We start from the raw sequence: 21,918 nt of genomic DNA, 5'->3' as shown, positions 1-21,918 counted from the left end.
ATGTTAAGAGCCCTTTAACTTGTCATAGACACGATGAATATAACAGCACTCGCATTCTAAACCAGGCTTTAACACAGCGGTACAGTGGTGATTATAAAACAACCACTCTGCACTGTGACATCTCTAGCCGTAGTGAATGTTATAAAGAAAGTGTGTTTACTCTAGTCCTTACGCCTATACCAGTCCCCACACACCACCAAACTCAATATAAACCCCACATAACCAGCAAGAATATCTGAGGTATGCAGGTTATGACAATGGGACAGTAGCAGATGCATAGTGGGTGAGGTTCCCAGGATGTGACCAGGACACTGGTTTATAGTGGCCCAAGCTGCTATAAGTCTAAGATCCCACTGAAATGCTGTACTCACTTTCCCACTTAATGGTTTAGGAATTCTTTTCTAGCCCCCAAAGCTACACTTCAAGCCACTTTTTTTTTAAACCTACACAGTTGCCTTTCCAAAAGTATCCTGCAATGATTCCATGTTGCTCTTCCATTGTTTCCTCAGTTAGCTCTGACTCCATGTTTTGGCAATCTTTCAGCCTCATTCCTTTTTCCTCCCAATCTGTAATAAAACTAAGCAAAGAGTAGTAGGTATATTAGCTCAAGAATTGGGATGTACCCGTGGAACTGCTGGGTGATGCAAGTTTTCGTCAATGGCTATGGGAGCCCCTGGCATAGAAGGCCAGACCCACCACCCCCTCCCAAGGAAAAGAGGACAAGTCCCCATCCGTTTTCTCCCCTCCTCTGGCATCATAGAACCATCACAGTAGATAGGGTCATCTTGTTGTCTCCCATTGGCGGTGGAGTAGTGGAGGGTCTCACGCCCAGAGATGCTCCTACAACTTTCTCCCCTCCCTTGTATTGAAGGATGAAAGGTATTTATTTGTTTCCCCACAGGAGATAAAGCAGGGAGTTTTTCTAGGGTTCTGGGAGGACCCACCTTGTCACCACCCTGTGGTGCTCCAGGAGTAATCAGCCAATTGAAGGAATGTAAGATCTGTATAATAAAATCTTAATTCCACAGAAGTATGATTCCAGCTACAAAATTTGAGCTCTCTATAAACATTAAACACTCTACATTTCCATAAGTCCCACCACCAAAGGAAAAGAAAACAGCATTTAATTCTCTCTAACACTGAGCTATCCCCTCAGCCTACTCTCAACCAAGAACCTTGAGCAAAATTCTCTTCTCCATTTCAGAGGAGGAAAGTGGGAAATGCTTTTTCTTGTATGCAGAGACTACTACAAAGGGGGAGGGGCTCCTGTTCGGGCCCTTTTAAACTAATTTTCCATCTGCTCCCAATCCAGCTTTTTCCAGTTGTACCTCTTTATTGGGATGTTGTTGAATGGAAGTACATAATAACCATTGTTTTATTTTTTCTAAATGGGCTTCTACCAACAAAAACACAGAAATAGTCTATTGTTAGCATGAAAACCTGTGTCATGGCTTCTCCAGGTTCTACCTGAGGAGCAGCACACCCCCACAGTCTTCCAGCGAGCAGAACAAATCAAAGAGGACTTCCAGAGACAGCAATAACTTTACATTCCACCCACTGCTCTCCCTGGGGCAGCAAATCTTCACTGTGAAATCTGCAGTTCCAGGAGAGCAGAAAGCAATCTATCTCCCTCCAAAACCAAGTGGCCATTTCAGGGAACTGGACACATTTTCACTCCTAATGGTAGGTCTCCTGGGATTACTATGGTCTGCCATGAGCTTGGGAGTTGTAAAACAAAAACAGAGGAAAGAAGGAAGGAAGGATGGAAGGAAGGAAGGAAGGGAGGGAGGGAGGAAGGGAGGGAGGGAGGAAAAAAGAATGCAAAGTTGAAATATAGCAAGAACCCATTACTCTGTGAGTCCAGTGCACTACAGGCTAGGTTCCGTCTCACACACACACACACACACACTCACTGACGTCCCAATGTAAGCAATCCCAGCTAGTGGGCTCCCCAGCTGAATTCTACCTCTCAGAAGGGAGCTGGATAGGACAAAACTTCTATCTGAAAAGTCAGGGCAGGATTAGGAGGAGGAACCAAGAACACAGACTTAGCCCATTTCATCTAGCACAGAAGGACCTAGAATGCCAGGTATGATATCACCTAGCAAATATTTACTAAGCACCCACTAAGTGCCCAACACTGTTGAAAGAGATCAAGGGAACAGGAAGATGGTTGGTGCTGACCTAAGCAGAGCCGTGTGCCCTCTGGTTTATAAGAAGTGAGCAATCACCAGGCAGGAAAGCTGTTGGAGGTCTGCACTGGTCATAGAGAAAGGACAAGGAGCAGAAGATTGGCCAGTCCCGATGCTACAGCAGGCCCTACGGTCACAGGTGACACCTCTTCCTTGTCCCCTCAGTGCAACAGTGTATAAGCCTTTACTGTCCTACAGTTCTTCTTTTTGTTACACAGTGACTTTCAACCCTGGTTGTACATCAGAATTATCTAAGGAAGTTTTTAAAATCCTGTTGCCCAGAACCCACCCCAGGCTAATGAAATCAGCCTCTGTGGGGGTGGCAGCTAGGCTTCAGTAGTTCCTTAAACTCCCCAGGTGGTCCCGGTGTGGGGCCAAGATTGAGAACCACTGCATGGAGGTAATTGTCCTAATGACCTCTCCAGCTTCTCTCTGCCTCTACATTCCTCTTATCGAAGCTGTTATATTGCCTTTTTCTTTTTAGTTTGTTCTACTTCATCCTTTCAGTAGATAATTCTATAATAGTCCATTAAACCTTTTTTCATGCTTTAACTTTGCTTTTTCTCATTTAATTTTCATTGCCCACTCTACTTACTCCTTCTTCCCATTATGTTCGTTTTGGTTTGTGTTTTCTTTAATCCAGCATTAACATTTGCAGGGCATTTGATATGGACAGAGTACTACAGCAGGCACTTAACTGCCGCTAAAAATTACATTTAATGCAGTAATATTTTTTGTTAGATCCTGTGCCATGGCTACAGGCTCTGGTCTGATGGAAGATTGGCATTTTGGCTTCTTCCTTGGAAGCAGCTGCATTGCTGTATGAATTTAAGATCCAAAATAAGCATATTACAATAAAAAATAAAAGAAGCATTCACAAATATGAGGGAAAGAAGCATTAACAGCAGTCTGGAGCTAAATATCAACATCACCCCTGCCAAGCTCTTGGCCTCACTGTAGGGGGAAGACGCTTCCATGTGCAGAAAAAAGAGAAAGAATCCAGACTGCATTTACAACTAATGAGGCTGTTCTCTGAGGACAGGGCATTTGCTGATTTAGACTCATTTCCTCAAGGTCCTCAAGCAAGCCCAAGAGTACATAGGCCAGTCGCTGAGACACTGAAGGTTGAGATGTGGAAGAAAGAGCCAAGAGACTGTCCCAGGAGCAGAATGCTTCAGTCCTCCAGGGAAGCTTTGGGGGAGATCTGCCCTCTTGTCCTCCTACAGCTCAGCTGAGAGCAGCCCTGGAGCCTCAGAACCACAGGCCCTGTAGTTCCCTGGGTCTGGCAAGCTCCTGAGAGACCAAATCACAGTCCTCCCCGCAGAGCCAGCCCAGCACTAAGAACACCGTACAAGCGAGAGAACGCTTGCCAAATAGATGCATGAATGAATGAATGAATGAATGAATGAATGAATGAATGACTCCTCTGATGAAATTGTCCCAGGGAGAGTTTGTGGGAATACTGAAAAGGAAGGTGGTCCCCACACTGGTACCCCAGTCCTTGATACTCTGATGTGGCTTTTCAATTTCTCCATCTTCCTTTTACCTTGATTTATTTATTCTATATTAATCTATTTGTTTATTTACTTATTTATTTTAGGAATCAAGCCAGACACCTTGTTGGAGCAACAAGAGCTAGAGACATTTGTTCCTTTTAGAAGACGCAAAATTTTCCAGTGCCGACTGACAGGGAAGGAGATGAATAATTACACTGTGTGCCGGTAAAGAGGACCTGAGACAGCTTCCTGATTTTCGTACATCAACAAGGTGACTTCTATGGCCCTGGTCTCCAGCACACCTTTCTTGGTAGAGTTGAGAATTCAACCAGCCAATTCTTCCTGGAGATTCTCAGAGCCACATTGAGAGAGCAGGGGACTAACAAGGACTGCCCTATCCATGGTGACTCTCCTTGGCCTCTAGGTAAGTCGCACACTGAAGCCTGCCCCTCCCACCCTCCACCCTGGTCAGCTAATCTAGGTTAGTGCAGGTCTAACTTAGATTACAAGGCGTGCTCGTGTGCATAACTTTGTTACCACCAAAAACCACATGGGACAACGTTATCCCCATTTTATTGTCCAGGAAACCAAGGCCTGGTGTGGTAAGTGACTTGCAAGTAAGAGGAGGAATGAGATGTAAACCCAGATTCCTGAATCTAAATTCAGTGGTCTGCACTGCAGCATAGCTGCCTCTTGAGAACTAGAGTGGGCAGTGTGGAAGTGGGAATCCTCAAGCCCAGGCCTCTTCCAGCCCAGTCTTCTATGTAAAATTTTTCTCTTCCAGGCTTGTCTGAGCAGAGGTAGGGTGACCCCGCCGCCTGTTCCTCAACAGTCTGTGCACATTCAAAGAAATAGAGTGTGAATTCAAGGAACTCATTTGAAGAACAGGAAAAGCAACTCTCTCCTTGAGATTATGGGGAAATGAAGGTTGAAACATGGATCAGAAGACTTGCTAAGGTCCCTTCCACCCTCAACTCTTCCATTCTGTTCCCAATGAGGCCCAAAACACAGCTTTCTCCATCACTCTTTAATCTGTTGGTTGATTTGCTTGGTGCTCCCAACAAGCACCGTGGCCCTGAAAATAAAATATTAATTATATCCACTTTACAGTCATCCATCGCTAGCCATCTGACGCTGATAGAAAGGCAGAAAGCACTCGTGGCAGTTTGCATATCAGGGTCGGCAGTTCCTTTCTTAACCCTCCTCTGTCTGGCAAGGCTAAGGGAGCAGACGTTCCTGTAATGACCTGGCCTGTCTTTAGAGCTGCAGCCCTAAGAGCTGCTGTTCTTCCTGTGGCTATAGTCTTGGCACTGAGTTCCTTCCGCTCTTCTTTTGCTCTTGTGTGTAGCGGACCACAACATGCTTTCAGATCAGACATCCTGTGGGCAGAAGAAATTATTTCGCTTCAATAAGAATTTTTGAAGACCAGTATGGGTTCAACGGGTGCTTGGGGGATTACACCAGAGATAAGAACAGACTAAATCACACGCATGAGGCAGCATTTACAAATCAAACAACACAGTATGTAATAGCAGCTTCCGAGTTTCTGCAGAGGAGGGGCTAAGGACAGCAACCTGGTTGGAAGAAGCCTCAGGAACTTGCCTTGAGGCTGTATTTTCATAGCACTTAAGATTGGGAAAGACATCAAAGAAAGGGAAACCTTTCATTCTGGAGAGATGGAGATTATGGGGGAGAATGGATAAAGCCCCCAAAACCACTCTTGCCTCTCCTACTAACTGTTCAAGTCTCAGGTATCATTATTTGTATGACAAGGAGAAAATTAACATTGTTAAGCAATGAGCCAAGGGTTTACAAGCATAATTTCATTTATTTCTCACAGAAATCCTATGAGCTATCTTCTCTCATTTTACAGAGTATAAAAAATTTAGTTTTTCCTAGAAATCACATGAAGGGACAGACATCCCCTTGGCAGGACCAAGGAAGCTATGGCCTAATTGCTGGCCTTGACATGAAGGAAGGACTGAGCACAAAGAACACAGCCTGCACAGGGCCGGAGGAGGGTTGGGTCCGAGGGCAGAGCCCTGGTGGCTGTTTCTGCCTTCCACCTGGGCACCCCAAGACAGGCTGTGTTTTTGTTTAAGTTCCATCTTGTCCTGCCACAGGCCCAGGCCAAGCTGACTGCTCCTGACCTGGTGAAGCACTAGCCACACTGTCCCAAGCTCCCACCGCATCATCACCTGTCCTCTCCTGTACTGTACTGTCTTCTACCTCTGGCTTTGATTTATCATTCATACCAGCTCTCTCTCTTAGTCAGGCCTAGAGGAAGGTTGATGTTGGCCATTAACAATAAATTCTTTTTTTTTTTTTTTTTTTTGAGGCGGAGTCTCACTCTATCCCCCAGGCTGGAGTACAGTGGCGCAGTCTCGGCTCACTGCAAGCTCCACCTCCCGGGTTCACGCCATTCTCCTGCCTCAGCCTCCCGAGTAGCTGGGACTACAGGCGCCCGCCACCACGCCCGGCTAATTTTTTTTTGTATTTTTAGTAGAGACGGGGTTTCACCGTGGTTTCGATCTCCTGACCTTGTGATCCGCCCGCCTTGGCCTCCCAAAGTGCTGGGATTACAGGCGTGAGCCACCGCGCCCAGCCAACAATAAATTATTAAAATTTCCTCTAACAAGTGGAAGATAAAAATCAGTCATAAACATAATACACATTCTTGGGACTTTTCAAAATGACTTCCTGAATAATTTGAGATAGTTCAACAATAATTATCTAGAAAGACAGGCTTACTTGAGCCCGGCTAACTGCTCTTTTGATATTAATACAGCTTTAAGCCCTCTGTACTTCTTTCTGCCTGAAGGCTTTTTTTTATACATGTCCTCATTTGTTACATAGAATGTTATTTCCCTAACCATGCCCCATACCTGTTTCAGACAGGGTCCCAGCAGGAGAAAGGGCACACTCGGGGTGATTGGAGAGAGTTTAATGAAAGGGACTTTTACAAAGGTGTGGACAGGTATTATGGATTGAATTGTGTCCCCCAAGGAAAGATATGTTGAAGTCTTAACTCCTGGTACCTTAGAATGTGACCTTACTTGGAAAGAGTGTCACTGCAGATGTAATTAGTTTCAATGAGTTCATACTGGAGTATGGTAGGCCCCTAATGCAATAGGACTGGCATTCTATAATACAGCCAAGTGAAGACAAAGACATGCAGGGAGAGAAAACTACGAGACACTGCAGGCAGAGACTGGAGTGATGCAGGTGCAAGCCAAGCCAAAGGCCATCAGAGTTTCCAGCAAACCACCAAAATCTAGTAAGAGGCTAGGAAGGATTCCCCTACAGGTTTCAGAGGGCACATGGCCCTGCTGACACCTTGATTTCAAACTTCCAGCTTCCAGAACTGTGAGACAATACATTTATATTGTTTTAAACCACCTAGTTTGTGGTACTTTGTTAAAGCAGCTATAGGAAATTAATACAGAGGGGTTACGAGAAACCAAAAAGAAGGTGGTAAAACACCCAAGGCTGGCAACAAAGAACCACTGCCATGCCAGGCCTGAAGCATGCAGGGGAGGAGCCTTTACTGAAATCTGCAGCTATGGAAGAGGAACTATAGCTTCCAGTGGAGGAAGGCACTCTCTCCTTCCCTCCAGTCTCCTGAAGGTATCTCCATTGGCCAAAATGGGATGGAGAGCCAGTGGATGCCGCCAATTAAGGTCAGGCTCTTAGAGTAGGAAGTAGAGTGGATGTGCAGGGGCAAACAGACTCAGTTGCAACTTCAATGCCACTTCCTCTTCAGGGACGCCTTCCCTGACCTCCTGACCAAACCTGGCCTCTGTAACATGGTCTCATAATCCTTCTGCTTCTGCAGAATACTTATAGCTGCAATGGAGGAATAAATTATGCAAATCATTAAGTGATGACTGGCTCTCATGCTAGAACATAAGCTGCATGAGAGAAAAGACCGTGTCTTCCATTCATCAGTGGCAGACTCTGAATCCTCAGGGTCTGGCATGCAGTAAGAATGACTAGGTTTTATAGGATGCGCCAAGAACTAGGCAGCCCGATAGAAAAAGGTCAAGTGTTTAAGTCCAAACAGATTGACCTCGGCAAGTTTCAAAGAGCTATAGACAGCAGACAGCATTATGTTCTGCTGGGGGAGGGGATGCTGATTATATCATTTATAACATCAAAGAATATGCCCACCTTGAGTACTTGCTAACAGTCCTCCAAGAGCAGTAGGCAGGATGGGCAGTTGCGCAAAGTGAGGTGAGGCAGGGGTGGGTGGGGAGAGCAACTGCTATGGGGTCAAGAAACTTGAGCTGCTCCTATCTGAATTTTTTTCAGGGCAGTGTGTTCCCAGTCACACTGAGGAACTTAAGAAAGCTTAGGTGAGTCCTTCCTCCACTAATCTGGGAATGTAAGTCCTGCATCCACTTGCTAATATGGAATGCCATGTTTGCTCTTGCTTTTTTGCTTACCAAGTGACCCCCTTCCCAGCTTCTGCTGCACTCTCTAGTTCCCATTATTAACTTACCTGTTTGATTTTAAAATTTCAAAGATAGACCTTTAAACTCAAAAGTGGAGGTCCCAAAAATCCTAACACTCTCTTCTTTTGAAGTCCACGTAAATTTAGCCCATCATAAGTTGGGATGTAGTGGTGGTTTCTAAGTTTTTTACAATATTTTGCTTTGTGTAATTTAACACAAGTAAACTAAGAAGCCTTCAGAAAAGAAGATAGATGAGCTCAATAAAGATCAGGAAACTCTGGTTCACATTTGGAAGACAATGTTTCATTGGATCGCTCTTTAACACATGGGTAAATCACCCTTATCCAACTTTGCCTAGAGGGAGTTTGCAGTGAACACAACAATCATTACAACATCTTCAGTCTTTGTGCACATACTATCGATCTCCTCATTTGATGGTTCTTTTGATTACAGCTGTAAATGTCAGTAATTCTTCTTGATATTAACTATTAACATCATCACATAGTGTCTAACATGTACATCTAATCTGAAACTGGAACAACAATATCAAATTTAACATCTAGGGCAGGGGGCCGGGCGCGGTGGCTCAAGCCTGTAATCCCAGCACTTTGGGAGGCCGAGACGGGCAGATCACGAGGTCAGGAGATCGAGACCATCCTGGCTAACATGGTGAAACCCCGTCTCTACTAAAAAATACAAAAAACTAGCCGGGCGAGGTGGCGGCGCCTGTAGTCCCAGCTACCAGGGAGGCTGAGGCAGGAGAATGGCGTGAACCCGGGAGACGGAGCTTGCAGTGAGCTGAGATCCGGCCGCTGCACTCCAGCCTGGGCGACAGAGCGAAACTCCGTCTCAAAAAAAAAAAAAAAAAAAAATCTAGGGCAGGAAGCAGAAACCTTGTCATCAATTAAATAAGCTGCCTTAATCTCCTCTCAGTTGGCCTAACTTACTTGAACCACACTATTGGTCTTGAAGGTGGCACTGTCATCCCATTAACAGGCAGCAGGCCCTGCGAGCCTCCTGTGATCAGCTAGACTTCTCTGGGGAATGAAACAGCTGCTGATAGGGACTGACTTCCTCAGTCACAAGTGTTTCACAAGTGTGTTGGTTCAGAGGAAGGACCAGGCAGAAGGTGGTTGACAGGCAGAGCTGCCCCTGAGTGAGCCATGCAGAGGATCTCCTCCCTCATCCATCTCTCCCTCTTCTGGGCAGGTAAGGCAGACTCCAGAACCTTGGCCAAGCAAGACTCAGCAGCAAAGAAGCATCAAGGCTCCCAGGACCTTGTACTCCTGGACCGCGCTCCTTACTCGATGGTCTCAGCCTCCAGCTCTCACTGAGCCCCTCTCTTGTGTCTTTTCTCTCAGGAGTCATGTCAGCCGTTGAGTTGGTGCCTGAACACCAAACAGTGATTGTGTCAGTGGGGAACCCTGCCACCCTCAGGTGCTCCATGAAAGGAGAAGCAATTAGTAACTACTATATCAACTGGTACAGGAAGACCCAAGGTAACACAATGACTTTCATATACCGAGAAAAGGGAATCTATGGCCCTGGATTCAAGGACAATTTCCAAGGTGACATTGATACTGAAGAGAACCAGGCTGTACTTAAGATTCTTGCACCATCAGAGAGAGATGAAGGGTCTTACTACTGTGCCAGTGACATCCACCCTGCTGCAGCTCTACTTCTGAGCAGCTCAAAAACCATTGCCAGCCAGGCACGGTGGCTCATGCCTGTAATCCTAGCACTTTGGGAAGCTGAGGCAGGAGAATCACGAGGTCAGGAGATCGAGACCATCCTGGCTAACACGGTGAAACCCTGTCTCTACTAAAAATACCAAAAAAAAAAAAAAAAAAAAATTAGCCAGGTGTGGTGGCGGATGCCTGTAGTCCCAGCTACTTGGGAGGTTGAGGCAAGAGAATGGCGTGAACCTGGGAGGTGGAGCTTGCATGAGCCGAGATTCTCCACTGCACTCCAGCCTGGACGGAAAAAACAAAAAAAAAGACATTACCATCCATGTAGAGCAGCAGTTCCAACAAGATCATGATTTTCTCTTGAATAAATAATGTAGGAAATGGGGACCAGAGAAAGCTAGTGTTCCTACCTTTCTTTCAGGTTCAGCCACTCAGCTTGCACATGCCCTCCCATGGTGCTCAGATAGGCAGCCCCCAGTGCGACAGAAGAGAAGGGAGATGGAGCCAAAGGAATGAATTGTAGCATCTACTGTGACAGTTTTCTTGGGGGCTCATAAAAGGTTTGACCACAGAACCACAGTGCCTAGAGTATAGCATAGATTAAGGAGGCACCTTATCATGTACAACCATGGGTGACATCCAGTTTTTCCCCAGCCACATGCCTCTGAATTTACATGTTCTAGAGAAAAAGGACTGGCAATGAGGGGAGGCTCCTCTCCCTCCTTCAGATCAAATATGTACACTACCTGTCATTTTGCCCAACATGGAAGGAAAGGTTCCATCTGTAGAATGCTCTATTGTTTTGATTATTACTGGCTGGATATTTTGTTTTGCTTTGTTTTGTTTTTTTTTTTTTTTTTTTTGTGAAACAGAGTATTGCTCTGTCACCCAGGTTAGAGTGCAGTGGCATGATCATAGTTCACTGCAGCCTCGCACTCCCGGGCCCAAGCTGGATATGGTGTTTTGCTCTCCCTTTCTTCTCTATCTCTTTACTTCCACATGTATTAGAAACAAAACATTGAAAAATTGCTTCCACTGGCTCTTCCTTATCCTTCTTTGGACAGCTCAATTCAACCTGCACTTTTATCTTGAACAAAGTGTTTTTCCAGATTTAGATGATTGACAGGGCTGTCTACTCCAAGGCTGACCCTGTGGCAGAAATCAGCCTTCCTTCTGTTTTCATCTAGAAAATCTACCACTTACCTTATTAAATAGCCTCATAAGAACGTGTGGTGATAGATATGGTCAGCGACTTGATTGCGGTGATGATTTCACAGATGTACAGGCATAAATTCATCAGATTAGGTACTCTAAATGTGTACAGTTTATTTCACATTGAGTATACCTCAGTACGGTTGTAAAAGTATTTGTTTAAACCCAAAATGAATTTTTTAGGCTTCACTGGACCACTTCAGGCAATGTCTACAGAAAATGTTTTTCAACAAACCCCTCTAGTCAAATATCCTGTTTTCCACAGAAGAACAAAGAGGTTGACAGGGCTTGCCACACCTTACTTGGTTTCAGTCAGGGCTTTTCACTGTTTCACCAAGGGTCTTCCCAATCCTCTCTCCTCTCCTGATTCTGCCTGACCTTTCATATATATATATATGAATACATATATACATATAAATACATGTTTTATATATACGTTATAATATGTCATTGTTCCATGCATTTTAGTCAAGACTGCCCCCATGAGCTCTTATCATTTATTTCCCCAAAGAGCTCTAAACCTTCAGAAAATCTCTCTTTTCTACTCTTCATCCCAAACTCACTCACTCTGACCTGATGCCTGATCCTAACATAGGACTGGAACCTGCCTTCTACCTTTCTGTCCCACCCCATTGGGCAGTTTCTTTAGTTGAACGGTCTGCAAGCCCTGGATATTGGCTCTGCCCTTGGACAAAGTCGGGTTCCCAAATCGCCATCCAGATACAGCACTCTGAGCCCCATGATCTTGGAAGGGGTTTGGACCCAGCCTTCCCCAGATGTATTTACACAGAGGCCCTATCACAATTCGTCAAGCCCACTGCCCACCACTCAAATCTAACTCTCCTTCTTTGAACAAGTGATAGGCAGGAAGGTGGAGTGCATCTCCAACATGGAGAGGATACAGTTCTTCTCCCAGTTTGAAATCATGATTTGGAAAAAGAACGACATCTGGAAAGTTTGTTGTGCAGATGTCAAAGTTGTGGAGCCATGGTTTTCTAACGCCTGCAAGATGGATTCCTAGTAAGACCCCCAGTGACTCCCTATAACAGAGACTGGGAAGAACGTCTCTAAGGAGAAGGAGGGAAAAAATATCTGGACAAATCCATAGAAGTATATGTCTTCTGTGTTAATAACTAATATCTGTTGAGTGCTTACTATGTGCCAGGCAGCATTCTAAGCACTTAACGTGTGTTATATGATTAATCTTCACAGCAATCCTAGTATTCATTTTCTATTCTTGTCCTTATTTTACAAATGAGTACCCTAAGGCACAGAAAACCTAAAATACTTGCCCAAAGTAGCTTAGCTAGTAAGGGAGGGTGACAGATTTCAGACTCTTGATGCTGCACCAGAGGACACAGCATGTAATTTAGGGAGACGGGGGACGCATAGAGAAGGCCACCTCCAGGATGTGTCAGAACCAAGTGACAACAGGGGCTGTGCCCTCACCACCAAACCTGTTCAAACTGATACTCCGTGACCATCTGTCAAAAAACTGGGACAACAGAGCAATGGTCCCAAATGACCTCTCAAGTGTTTTCTAACTCTGAGATTTTGTGATCCTGACATAAGCTTCACAATGTCTTCTAAAATAATCTGCATCTCTTCATCTATGAAATGGGGATAATAAGAGTTCTCCCTTCCCTGTGTTATAAAATATATAATTATAGAAAGTAAATAAATTGCATTGCATATAGTAGCTATTTAATAAATGTTACTTATTATAAGAAAAAGCAAACTGCAAGGAAGAATAATTGAGAAGAAAGTGAACTAAATTACTGAGCACCAACAAAATGCAGCCACTTTACAGGCATGGACTCATTTATCCTATGACAACTCAGTGAGGTCGTTATCATCCTTTCTGTTTTGGAAGCGAGGATACTGTCTCAGAGAGGCTGGACAGGTTGCTTACAGAAGCAGAGCCAGGATCTGGATCTGATTTGAAGCCTGATTGTCCTGGCTGGGGTACTGGGCTGGGAGCTGTGGGCTGTACTAAAGAGATACCTTATCTAGAGCAACATCTCAAGTAAAGGATGGCTGGGAACAGGTAAGTGAAGTCTGGTGATCTTTGCTCATGCAAAGATTGCTCTTGACTCCTTGGCCAGTTTCCAGAAGAAGGGATAGGATGTGAGGTCTTCAACTCCTTCCCCCTGCCTCCTCTCCCCTTCTTTAAAACATCAATTGCAATTTCGGCTTCCAGGCTGTTCTCCCGAGATGGCTCACTCCCCTGACTGAAGGAAGACAGCTACTCCTCAGCCCATTGCCAATCACACTCCTGAGCACCACCCCTAGGTCGGCAGCTTTTCTCCCAGGGTACACTATGAGAAACATGAGAAACTGGCCCACATATTCCCTCCTTCTGATGCTTGTCAAAGGTAGTCTCTTGTTGGACTCCCTTAGAGTCTCTAGGGGTGCTCATGGATTCACTGCCTTTTCCTCTCCTTCTCAGGGGCTTGCCTGGAGTGGAAACTACAGGGGTCCAGGGCTGGCAAAATGAGAGCTAGAAAAATTCCCTGGGTTTCTGTCAGGTCCATAGAGTTGGTGACTTTGCCACCCGCATATATCTTTGCTGTCAAGTAAAGTGTGCAAGTTTGTCTCTTCCACTGTCACTGACTTACCACTTATACAGAGGCAGCAATGGGGCTTGAGATCTGACAGCCACAATTCTCTGCATTCAAAAGTGAGCAAATGGGCACCAGAAAACACTGTAGTGGATTAAGATGCAGGAGCCACTTTGTAAAGAATAGAAATTAATTTCTAACCAAATGTCTCTGCTGTAGTTAGGGTCTTAGTCCACCGCAGTATCTTAAACAATATGTACTCAATGATAAATTTTCCATGACAAGGTGAACAAACTCAGAATCAAGGCTCCTTTCCTACTCTTCAATTCAACACATTACCCTAAAGTATTCATTGAAATGATAGGATTACACAGTTTTTTTTTTTTGTTAGAGCTCTTTATTCATTCTTTCAGTAAATACCATCTCTCATATCTGCTTGATTTTTCTCCACAGCATTTATCACTATTTGACGTGCTACATATTTTACTTGTTTATATTTTGTTGTCTGGCCCTCCACTGGAATACAAGGTCCTTGATGGCAGGGATGAGTTTTTGTCTGTTTTGTTCATTGCTTTAACTCCAGCACTTAGAATAACTTTGGCCTATAACAGACATTCAGTAAGTGTATTAAATGAATGAGTGAATGAAATACATATGAGTGAGTGCTATGTACCCTGCACTGAGCTGGATGCCAGGGACATAGTGGTGCACAAGGCTGGTGCAGACTCTGCTCTCATCTACCCACTACAAAAATGCTATTGACTGTAACAAGATTTTCTGAAGAGTTGATTATAGAGTACTCTGGAACACAAAATAACTTACTCTTGGGGAGCAGACATCGAGGCTCCTAAGTACATTGGATGTTAGCAGGGGCAAAATGAAGAAAATAGTGGGCTTTCTCTTTTCTCCACCTTTTCTGTCTTTCGAGTCCCAAGGGCCCCGGCCCTGAGTCTGAGGCTGTCAAAGAAAAAGCCAAACACTTCTGTTTTATTTCACAAAGGAATTTTGCGAACCTTCTCTCCAAACAGACTTGCTGGGGCATGCTATTTCACAATGAAAAGCCACAATAACACAGCTTCCTAAACAAAAGAGTGATTCCTAACTCCCTCTCACTTTATCACCACCACCACCAAATGATTTTGGTATTCTTCAAGAATACAGAATCCACTGGGTCTTTTTGGGCTTTTTAGCAATTTACACATGCACAAACGCATATGTTTATGAGTGGTAACAGCATACGTTCGAGTACATGAAACACTGCAGGGACTCTCCAAAGGCGTGCCCTGGATGCCCCAAGGTTCCGAGGCAGCAGTCAGCCAGTGGAACAGCGTGCCACCCAGCATGCTCAACTTGATAGAAAAAAGACCCAGTGACAGGGCACAGGAAGTCAAACCAACATGCAATTGCCTGTATTAATTTAAATAAAGCCAGGTTCTCAAACTCCATGTTTAAATAAGAAATCTAACAGTCATAAGTTTTCTTTTTACCTGCATGTATATGGGAGAATAGGGAAAGTTTAAATTATCCTTCTGGCTTAAGGACAAAATTGCATGAATATTTATAACTTTCAGAAAAAGAAATGTCAGTCTAAATATATTACTAGGGCAACAAATTATTAAGAAACAAAAAAAAAAACCCAAAGTACAAACTTTCGGAAATTAAAGTTGTTTTCATAGAATATAGCAGCATTCACTCAGTAACAATTCATTAAGTACCTCGTATGTGCCAGACGCTTTTCTAGACACAATGGAAGCACAGCTCTCAGAATCTCAAGAGCTTATATTCAGTGGAAATAAACACAAAATAAAATAAGTAAAATATATGTCAGATGGAGATAATTGCCATGGAGAGGAGTAAAACAGGCTGGGAGAGAGAGGGTTGTCAGCAGGCTTGGAGAAATTACAATTTTAAATCAGGTTGTCAAGAAGGGATACAATGAGAAGGTGATATTTCGGCAAAGGCCTGCGTGTAGGCAGGGAGCCCAATATTTGGCGTGTGGATGTTTGCTGGACTCCCTCTGTTAGAAATAACATTTTCATGCACATTCTTAAGACGCATAATCGTACCAGCTTTTCTGTAGGTTGGGGAGATAAGGAATCATTTTTTCTTTCTTATCTTGCTAAGAGCTCTTTCACAAGTAGTTCACACTTTCATTTATCAAAACCAAGCGAAGAAATGCCATTAATTAGCACAAAGTGTCTTGGGGAGTGGACACGAGGGTTTGGCAAGGAAGCGGTCCTGAAAAGATCAAAACTTGCAATATGAACAGGAAGATGACAGCACCGATTATGACAAACGGAAAATGGGGCATGGCATTTTGAGCCCTTTGCCTTGAGTCTCTCCCTAGTCATGTGACCACATTCTGTAGACTGAAGAGTGTTTCTTCCCCAACCACAGAGGTAAGAATACAAAGTAGGTGATGCATTTCTCTCACTGGTCCCCAAATGACTCCACTCCAGCAGCCCCAGAAAAGAATCTGCAGCTTCATCTATACCTGCAGGCTGATGTGCCTCCCAAAAACTGTCTCACTCAATTGTGAAGCTGAAATCAATCCTGTGTTCACCTCAGTGGGGTTCTTAGTTTTTCTCTTCTGGCTTCTCCAAAAAGCCAATCATAGAGAAACCTGAGGACTGTGGAGCCACTATGGAGAAGGCTGGAGTGCCTTCACCATCCCTAGCTGAGCTTTAGGGATTCACCCTCCAGGGCCTCTGGGTGTGCTGGGATCACATGGCCTAAGGTAGGCCCTAGAGTCAGTTTCCGTCTTTACCTGCCACCTGACAGGAGTGAGAATTTTTACTTAGAGGCAGTGAAAAGCAAAGTCAGCAGCCCCAGGGACAGCACCAAGAAGACACAACCTGAGTGTGTGTTGTCATAAGCTCTGACACAGCCAAGGCCTCCTCGGGCATAAAGACCTCACTGTGTTTGCATAACACCTGTGTTATAATCGTGAGTGATCAATAAAGGATTAACTGCCCCAGTCTTCTAAAGAAATGAAGAAGCGTTTTATGCACCAAGTTCATAAATAAGCACACAAGTTCATAAATAAGCACACAAAAAAACACAAAGGCCTGTATAGCTGCCTCTGTATGTTGAAATTAGAGAACTGGTACAAGAACAATAACCCATCTCTGTAGTAAGAATCAATGTAAAATCTTTGAGTTCATAGCTAGTCCATTTCTCAGCATCAAAACCATCATCATCAACCCAAATGTCCATCTGTGACAGACTGGATTAAGAAAATGTGGCACATATACACCATGGAATATTATGCAGCCATAAAAAAGGATGAGTTTGCGTCCTTTGTAGGGACATGGATGCAGCTGGAAACCATCATTCTCAGCAAACTATCACAAGAACAGAAAACCAAACACCGCATGTTCTCACTCATACGTGGGAACTGAACAATGAGATCACTTGGACTCGGGAAGGGGAACATCACACATCAGGGCCTATCATGGGGGGAGAGGGGGGAGGGATTGCATTGGGAGCTATACCTGATATAAATGACGAATTGATGGGTGCTGACGAGTTGATGGGTGCAGCACACCAACATGGCACAAGTATACATATGTAACAAACCTGCACGCTATGCACATGTACCCTAGAACTTAAAGTATAATAATAAAAAAAAATAAAAATAAATAAATAAAAAATTAAAAATTTTTTAAAAAAATTTTTAAAAAAAACCATCATCATGCTTTCTGTATGGAGGATATCCACCCCAACATATGCATACTCAGAGTGTCAGAGCAATGAGAAATCAATTATCATCAGGATCCACCTCTTCGGTTGATGACGTAGAAACTGATGAATGAAGAAATTAAGTGACTTTTCCACATCACACAATATAGTGCAGACAGGTAAAGTGACATACTATATTTCTATCTCTTTCCTCCAATGTCCTAGAAGTCAAGCGCTAAGAAAAGACAGAAAGGGTAAACCACGTGATCATGTCAAAGTGAAATAAAAATGACAGTGGCGTGTTCTCCACTTTCCAGACAACTACCTCCTGTCATCTTCCCCACACTTGCGATCCGTGAAAACTTTCTCATTGTTTTAACAAAAGGTCTCATGGCACAATTTAAACAGGCATTTTTCCTCTCTTAAATAGGTGGCAATGCAGTCCAGGTAGGCAAAGTGATATACAAAAATAAATAGCCTTAATCATTCACAAAAATATTAATGTGTGTCAAATTTAAAAACAATAAACTGCAAATTGCCCCTAACTTTGGCAAGGTCCTTTCACCTGTCTTAAAATGAACAAGTTTACAAATTTGGGCTATTAAGTTTTTGTTGTTTTTTTTCCTCCTTGAGACAGAGTATCGCTCTTGTTGCCCAGGCTGGAGTGCAATGGCACAATCTCAGCTCACTACAACCTCTGCCTCCCAGGTTCAAGTGATTCTCCTGCCTCAGCCTCCCGAGTAGCTGGAATTACAGGCGTGCACCACCACGCCCAGCTATTTTTTTGCATTTTTAGTAGAGATGAGGTTTCACCATGTTGGCCAGGCTCGTCTTGAACTCCTGACCTAAGGTGATCCACCCACCTTGGCTTTCCAAAGTGCTACGATTACAGGTGTGAGCCACTGTGCCCGGCCACATGTGAGTTTTTATAAGTAAGTTCTTTTAGTAGTAAAAAAAAGCATAGCCTCTGGAATCAGAAAAAAATTAGAATCACAACCCCTCACTTACTAGTTCTGTGACCTCGAAAAATGTAGAGTGGTTTCACCCTCTATTCCAGACAGAAGGAGACAGAAAAGACAGAAAAGCCAGAATGGAAGAGAACATGGCCAATGACCACTAGTGTTTTTCCAAACCAAGAAATCTAAAGTGCCTATCAGCACATTTTTCATAAAAATACCTCATCAGGAATGTTCTTCCCACACAACCTCTCTAAATCCTTTCCCTGCACTAATGATAGTGAAGGTCCCAATGGCAAGACCATCATTGGGACGGTCTAGCTCCCCAACAAGAGATGGTGTCCTCATTACCCTTCATTTGCAGAGATGAAGGTGACGCATGTCAGTGTCAGTTTCACCAATAGTAACAGGAAGAGTATTTTTTTTTTTTTTTTTTTTGAGACATGGTCTCGCTCTGTTGCCCAGGTCAGAGTACAGAGGCATGACCATGGCTCATTGCAGCCTCAACCTCCCGTGCTGAACTGATCCTCTCCCCTCAGCCTCCTGAGTAGCTGGGACTACAGGTGTGCAGCACCGTTCCTGGCTCATTTTTTAATTTTTTGTAGAGACGAGATCTTCCTATATTACTCAGGTTGGTCTTAAATTCTTGAGCTCAAGAGATCCTCCTGCCTCAGCCTCCCAAAGTGCTAGGATTATAGGCGTGAGCCTTCACGCCCTGCATGAATGAATTTTTTACATCAAACCTTCTCCAACACACTTAGTTCAGATGTCTGAGACAAGAGCTGCACAAAGGAGTCTCAATCTTCAGAAAGTGCAGCCTTAGCAAGCTTTATGGATGCTTTCCCACAGGGCCTCCCTAGTCTTTAGGACACATTTCATTCACGCATCCGTTTAGGAATAGAGATCTTATACCATCCTTACAAAGGAACCTATAATATTAATTACTGACCTGTGATGAGTCAGCTGTCCCTCCTCATTCTGCCCATGCTGTCTACATGGAGTTACTTTTCACTGTAGTACTTGGCCAAGAAAAACCAAGTTTTTCTAAATGAATTCCAAGGATAAATAGCCTCATTCCAGTTCTTTGGCTTCTTCCACCAAAGAATTATAGGGACCTGATCTAGGGAAACTGGGAGGAAAGGTCAGGGAATGAAAGCCACTGTCTCGCCAGAAATGCATGTTCTGATGGGGAAAGATAGTTCAAGATATCTGCGCCAAATCACACACTGGAAAGAAGCTGTCTGAGATCTGAGGAAATTTCCACCTGCTAAAAAGAGCTAGCAGTCTGCTGGAAAGAAAAAAAATCATTTGGGTGTCAGAACTCTTACTCTTCATTTTGTGTGTGACTGTAGACAAGTCAGTTAACCTCTTTGCACCTCAGATTCTCATATGTATAGCAAAGAGTTCACGTTAGATGATCTCTAAGTTTCCTTCAGCATTAACAAGCTATAGTTCTCTGCCTGGCAAGAAAGAGAAGGAAGCCTCCATGGGACACAGGAGATCAAATATGAAAGATTCCCGAGATATAGGAGTACAGATTCCTGCCTAGCTAATTCCTGTATGTGACACAGTAAGGATAAAATCGAAAAAAGAAACTAAATGAAATACACTCATGATTAATCAAAGGGGACTGAAAGTCATGGCTAACCTCACACCTACCTTGCATCACCTCCAGCTCACCTCCCTTGAGACACTCCTCCTCCTCTTTAATGCCTCATCATGATTCTCAAAAACTGTGATCACTCAAGGTTGAAGCTTTTAATCTCCCATGTATAAAAGGATATGCAAATAGAGTTCAGTTTCCTGTTGAGTCTCTGCCAAGGTCTTAGCCTGGCAGTTCTGGGAAAAGAGCCAAAGACCTCATATTTCTTGGCTGTTAACATTCTGCCATCTGTGCTCAAGTCAGCAGCCTGGGCTTCAGGCTGTGGTTTGTCTTTAGTCTTACACTTTCCCAAGTTTTCTGAAGGAACCCTTTAGAATGTTCCTGCAAGAAAGTAAGATACAAGTGGCTCCCAAGAAACCAGACAGAGGATTATCTGGTTATATTTGGAGGCAGTAAGAAAAAGACCAGGAAGTCTATACTTATATAGTATATAGCCACAGAATCCAATCTTACAAGCTACTTGAAATACTGATATTAATTAAGTCTTAGGCAGGGCTTTCAATAAGTCATCTGTGTCTCCAATATGGGAGTCCCACATCATGCATATGCAGAGTGAAAAAAAAAAAAAAAAAACAAGTTCCTTGGGTACAGTACAGCATTCAAAAATTAAAGACCTGAAAAACACAAGACATCTCAGTGTGCTTCCGGGCTGGAGGCTCTGCTAAACAACAGAAGCAGAGACGGGACTAATTGTCCCCTGTATCTTTTTGACTGAACTCACACAAAACAGAATCTACCATTTTTACTCAGCACAGGGTACCCAGACCCAAGTTTACTGCAATGTTGTTACCAATATTCTGATTGAAAATTATATATTCCGAGCTATGTTAAATTTAACCTTTATTAAACATGGAATTTCTACTTTTTCTGTAAGTGTCTTGTCTTACTTGTATTTCCCATCTAAAGCTAACTCCCCAAAGGGCTTTCCTGTATGTTCGCACTTCCATTACAAAGTCAATGTACAAGTTAATTTTTAAAATTTCTTTAGAAACCTTTATAAAGAGATTTCCTCCTTCATTTCTCTGTTATCCCAGGCAGCTGTCAGGAGCAAAGAGCTCAAGCCTGCACTGCCTTGGAACAGGACATCAGTAAAAGATACTCTCAATCTACTCAAAAGGCTGAGGTGGGAGGAATTGCTTGAGCCAGAGGTTCAAGACCAGCCTGGACAACTAAGTAAGGCCCAGTGTCAAAAAAAAGTGTTATTATTCCATACCCAATCATTCACTTGGTGTTTTCTGCAGCATTTATTTATAAATATCTCAATCTGTTCTTAATCCTTGAGCCTCTATTTTTTAAAATCATACTTTCTTTAATATCTACTCAGAGTGTTGATTCTCTTCAAATTTCCCACCTCTTAGTTCTCCTCCCACTTTCTCCCACCCTGAGCATTACACCTCCAACAATGATCATTCTAAGACCATTTACATCTCAATACGGAAGTGATGTAAAACAGGTCTCCTTACTCTGTTTTGGAGGGTTTTTTGGTTGTTGCTGTTGCTTGCTTCTCTGTCCCACCCCAAACTCATGTGTGTCTGAAATTTAGCACCACCTTGCGCCGTTTGTGAGCATTTTCCTCAGAGGCTTGTCCCAGAGCAGCATTTTGAGACTGAGCCTGAACTCCACTGATGTTACGATCCTTTAAAATGCCTGGCTCCGAAAAACTCAGGAGTTCCTGCGTAAATCCAGGTCCAGCTACTTCATCACTGTGACTTGTTTTTGGAAAGGTTGAGCTATCAACATATTGCTCCTGTAAAGGCTCAGAACTGAACCTTAGATTCCCCAGGATATATGGGTCCTCTGTGGCTCCTGGGCAGCAGTTCCGTGGACTGTAAATGAGAGATGACCAGATCATACACCTTCAATGGAAGAAAAAGCACTGTCACCTTAGACGACTCCAACTCTGTGGTCTACTTTTGTCTTCCTAATACCATACCTCATTCTCCAGTGCATTTATGGCAAGCCTCATCTACTCAGAAATAACCAAGAACAAACCAACACACTCTTGTGTTAGTGTG

At 43.6% G+C, this 21,918-nt stretch overlaps 1 long non-coding RNA gene and 5 gene segments (V, D, J or C); 5 read left to right on the top strand and 1 right to left on the bottom strand.

Moving 5' to 3' along the window:
* The window catches only part of LOC111554712, a 729,812-nt gene that overhangs the window by 591,677 nt on the left and 116,217 nt on the right, over window positions 1-21,918 (top strand). Inside the window, 1 exon segment of the C gene segment in view lies at window positions 5,434-5,439. Coding sequence covers window positions 5,434-5,439 — 6 coding nt within the window.
* LOC111554720 overlaps window positions 1-21,918 on the top strand; it is a 687,176-nt gene that overhangs the window by 575,343 nt on the left and 89,915 nt on the right.
* Window positions 1-21,918, top strand: part of LOC111554726 — a 522,394-nt gene that overhangs the window by 411,884 nt on the left and 88,592 nt on the right.
* The window catches only part of LOC111554718, a 654,935-nt gene that overhangs the window by 548,068 nt on the left and 84,949 nt on the right, over window positions 1-21,918 (top strand).
* LOC111554715 overlaps window positions 1-21,918 on the top strand; it is a 367,088-nt gene that overhangs the window by 312,829 nt on the left and 32,341 nt on the right. Inside the window, 1 exon segment of the C gene segment in view lies at window positions 12,511-12,518. Coding sequence covers window positions 12,511-12,518 — 8 coding nt within the window.
* LOC111554735 lies at window positions 3,765-19,987 on the bottom strand. Its single transcript, XR_002735329.1, has 3 exons — window positions 19,900-19,987; window positions 14,426-14,560; window positions 3,765-5,067 (listed from the first exon to the last, which is right to left on the bottom strand). It is a non-coding gene; the product is annotated as an uncharacterized LOC111554735 (long non-coding RNA).

The sequence above is a fragment of the Piliocolobus tephrosceles genome, chromosome 6 (genome assembly GCF_002776525.5).
Source record: "Piliocolobus tephrosceles isolate RC106 chromosome 6, ASM277652v3, whole genome shotgun sequence".
Classification (NCBI taxonomy): domain Eukaryota; kingdom Metazoa; phylum Chordata; class Mammalia; order Primates; family Cercopithecidae; genus Piliocolobus; species Piliocolobus tephrosceles.
Note: the sequence above shows the minus strand (reverse complement) of the source record. Positions and strands in the feature narration are given on the sequence as shown.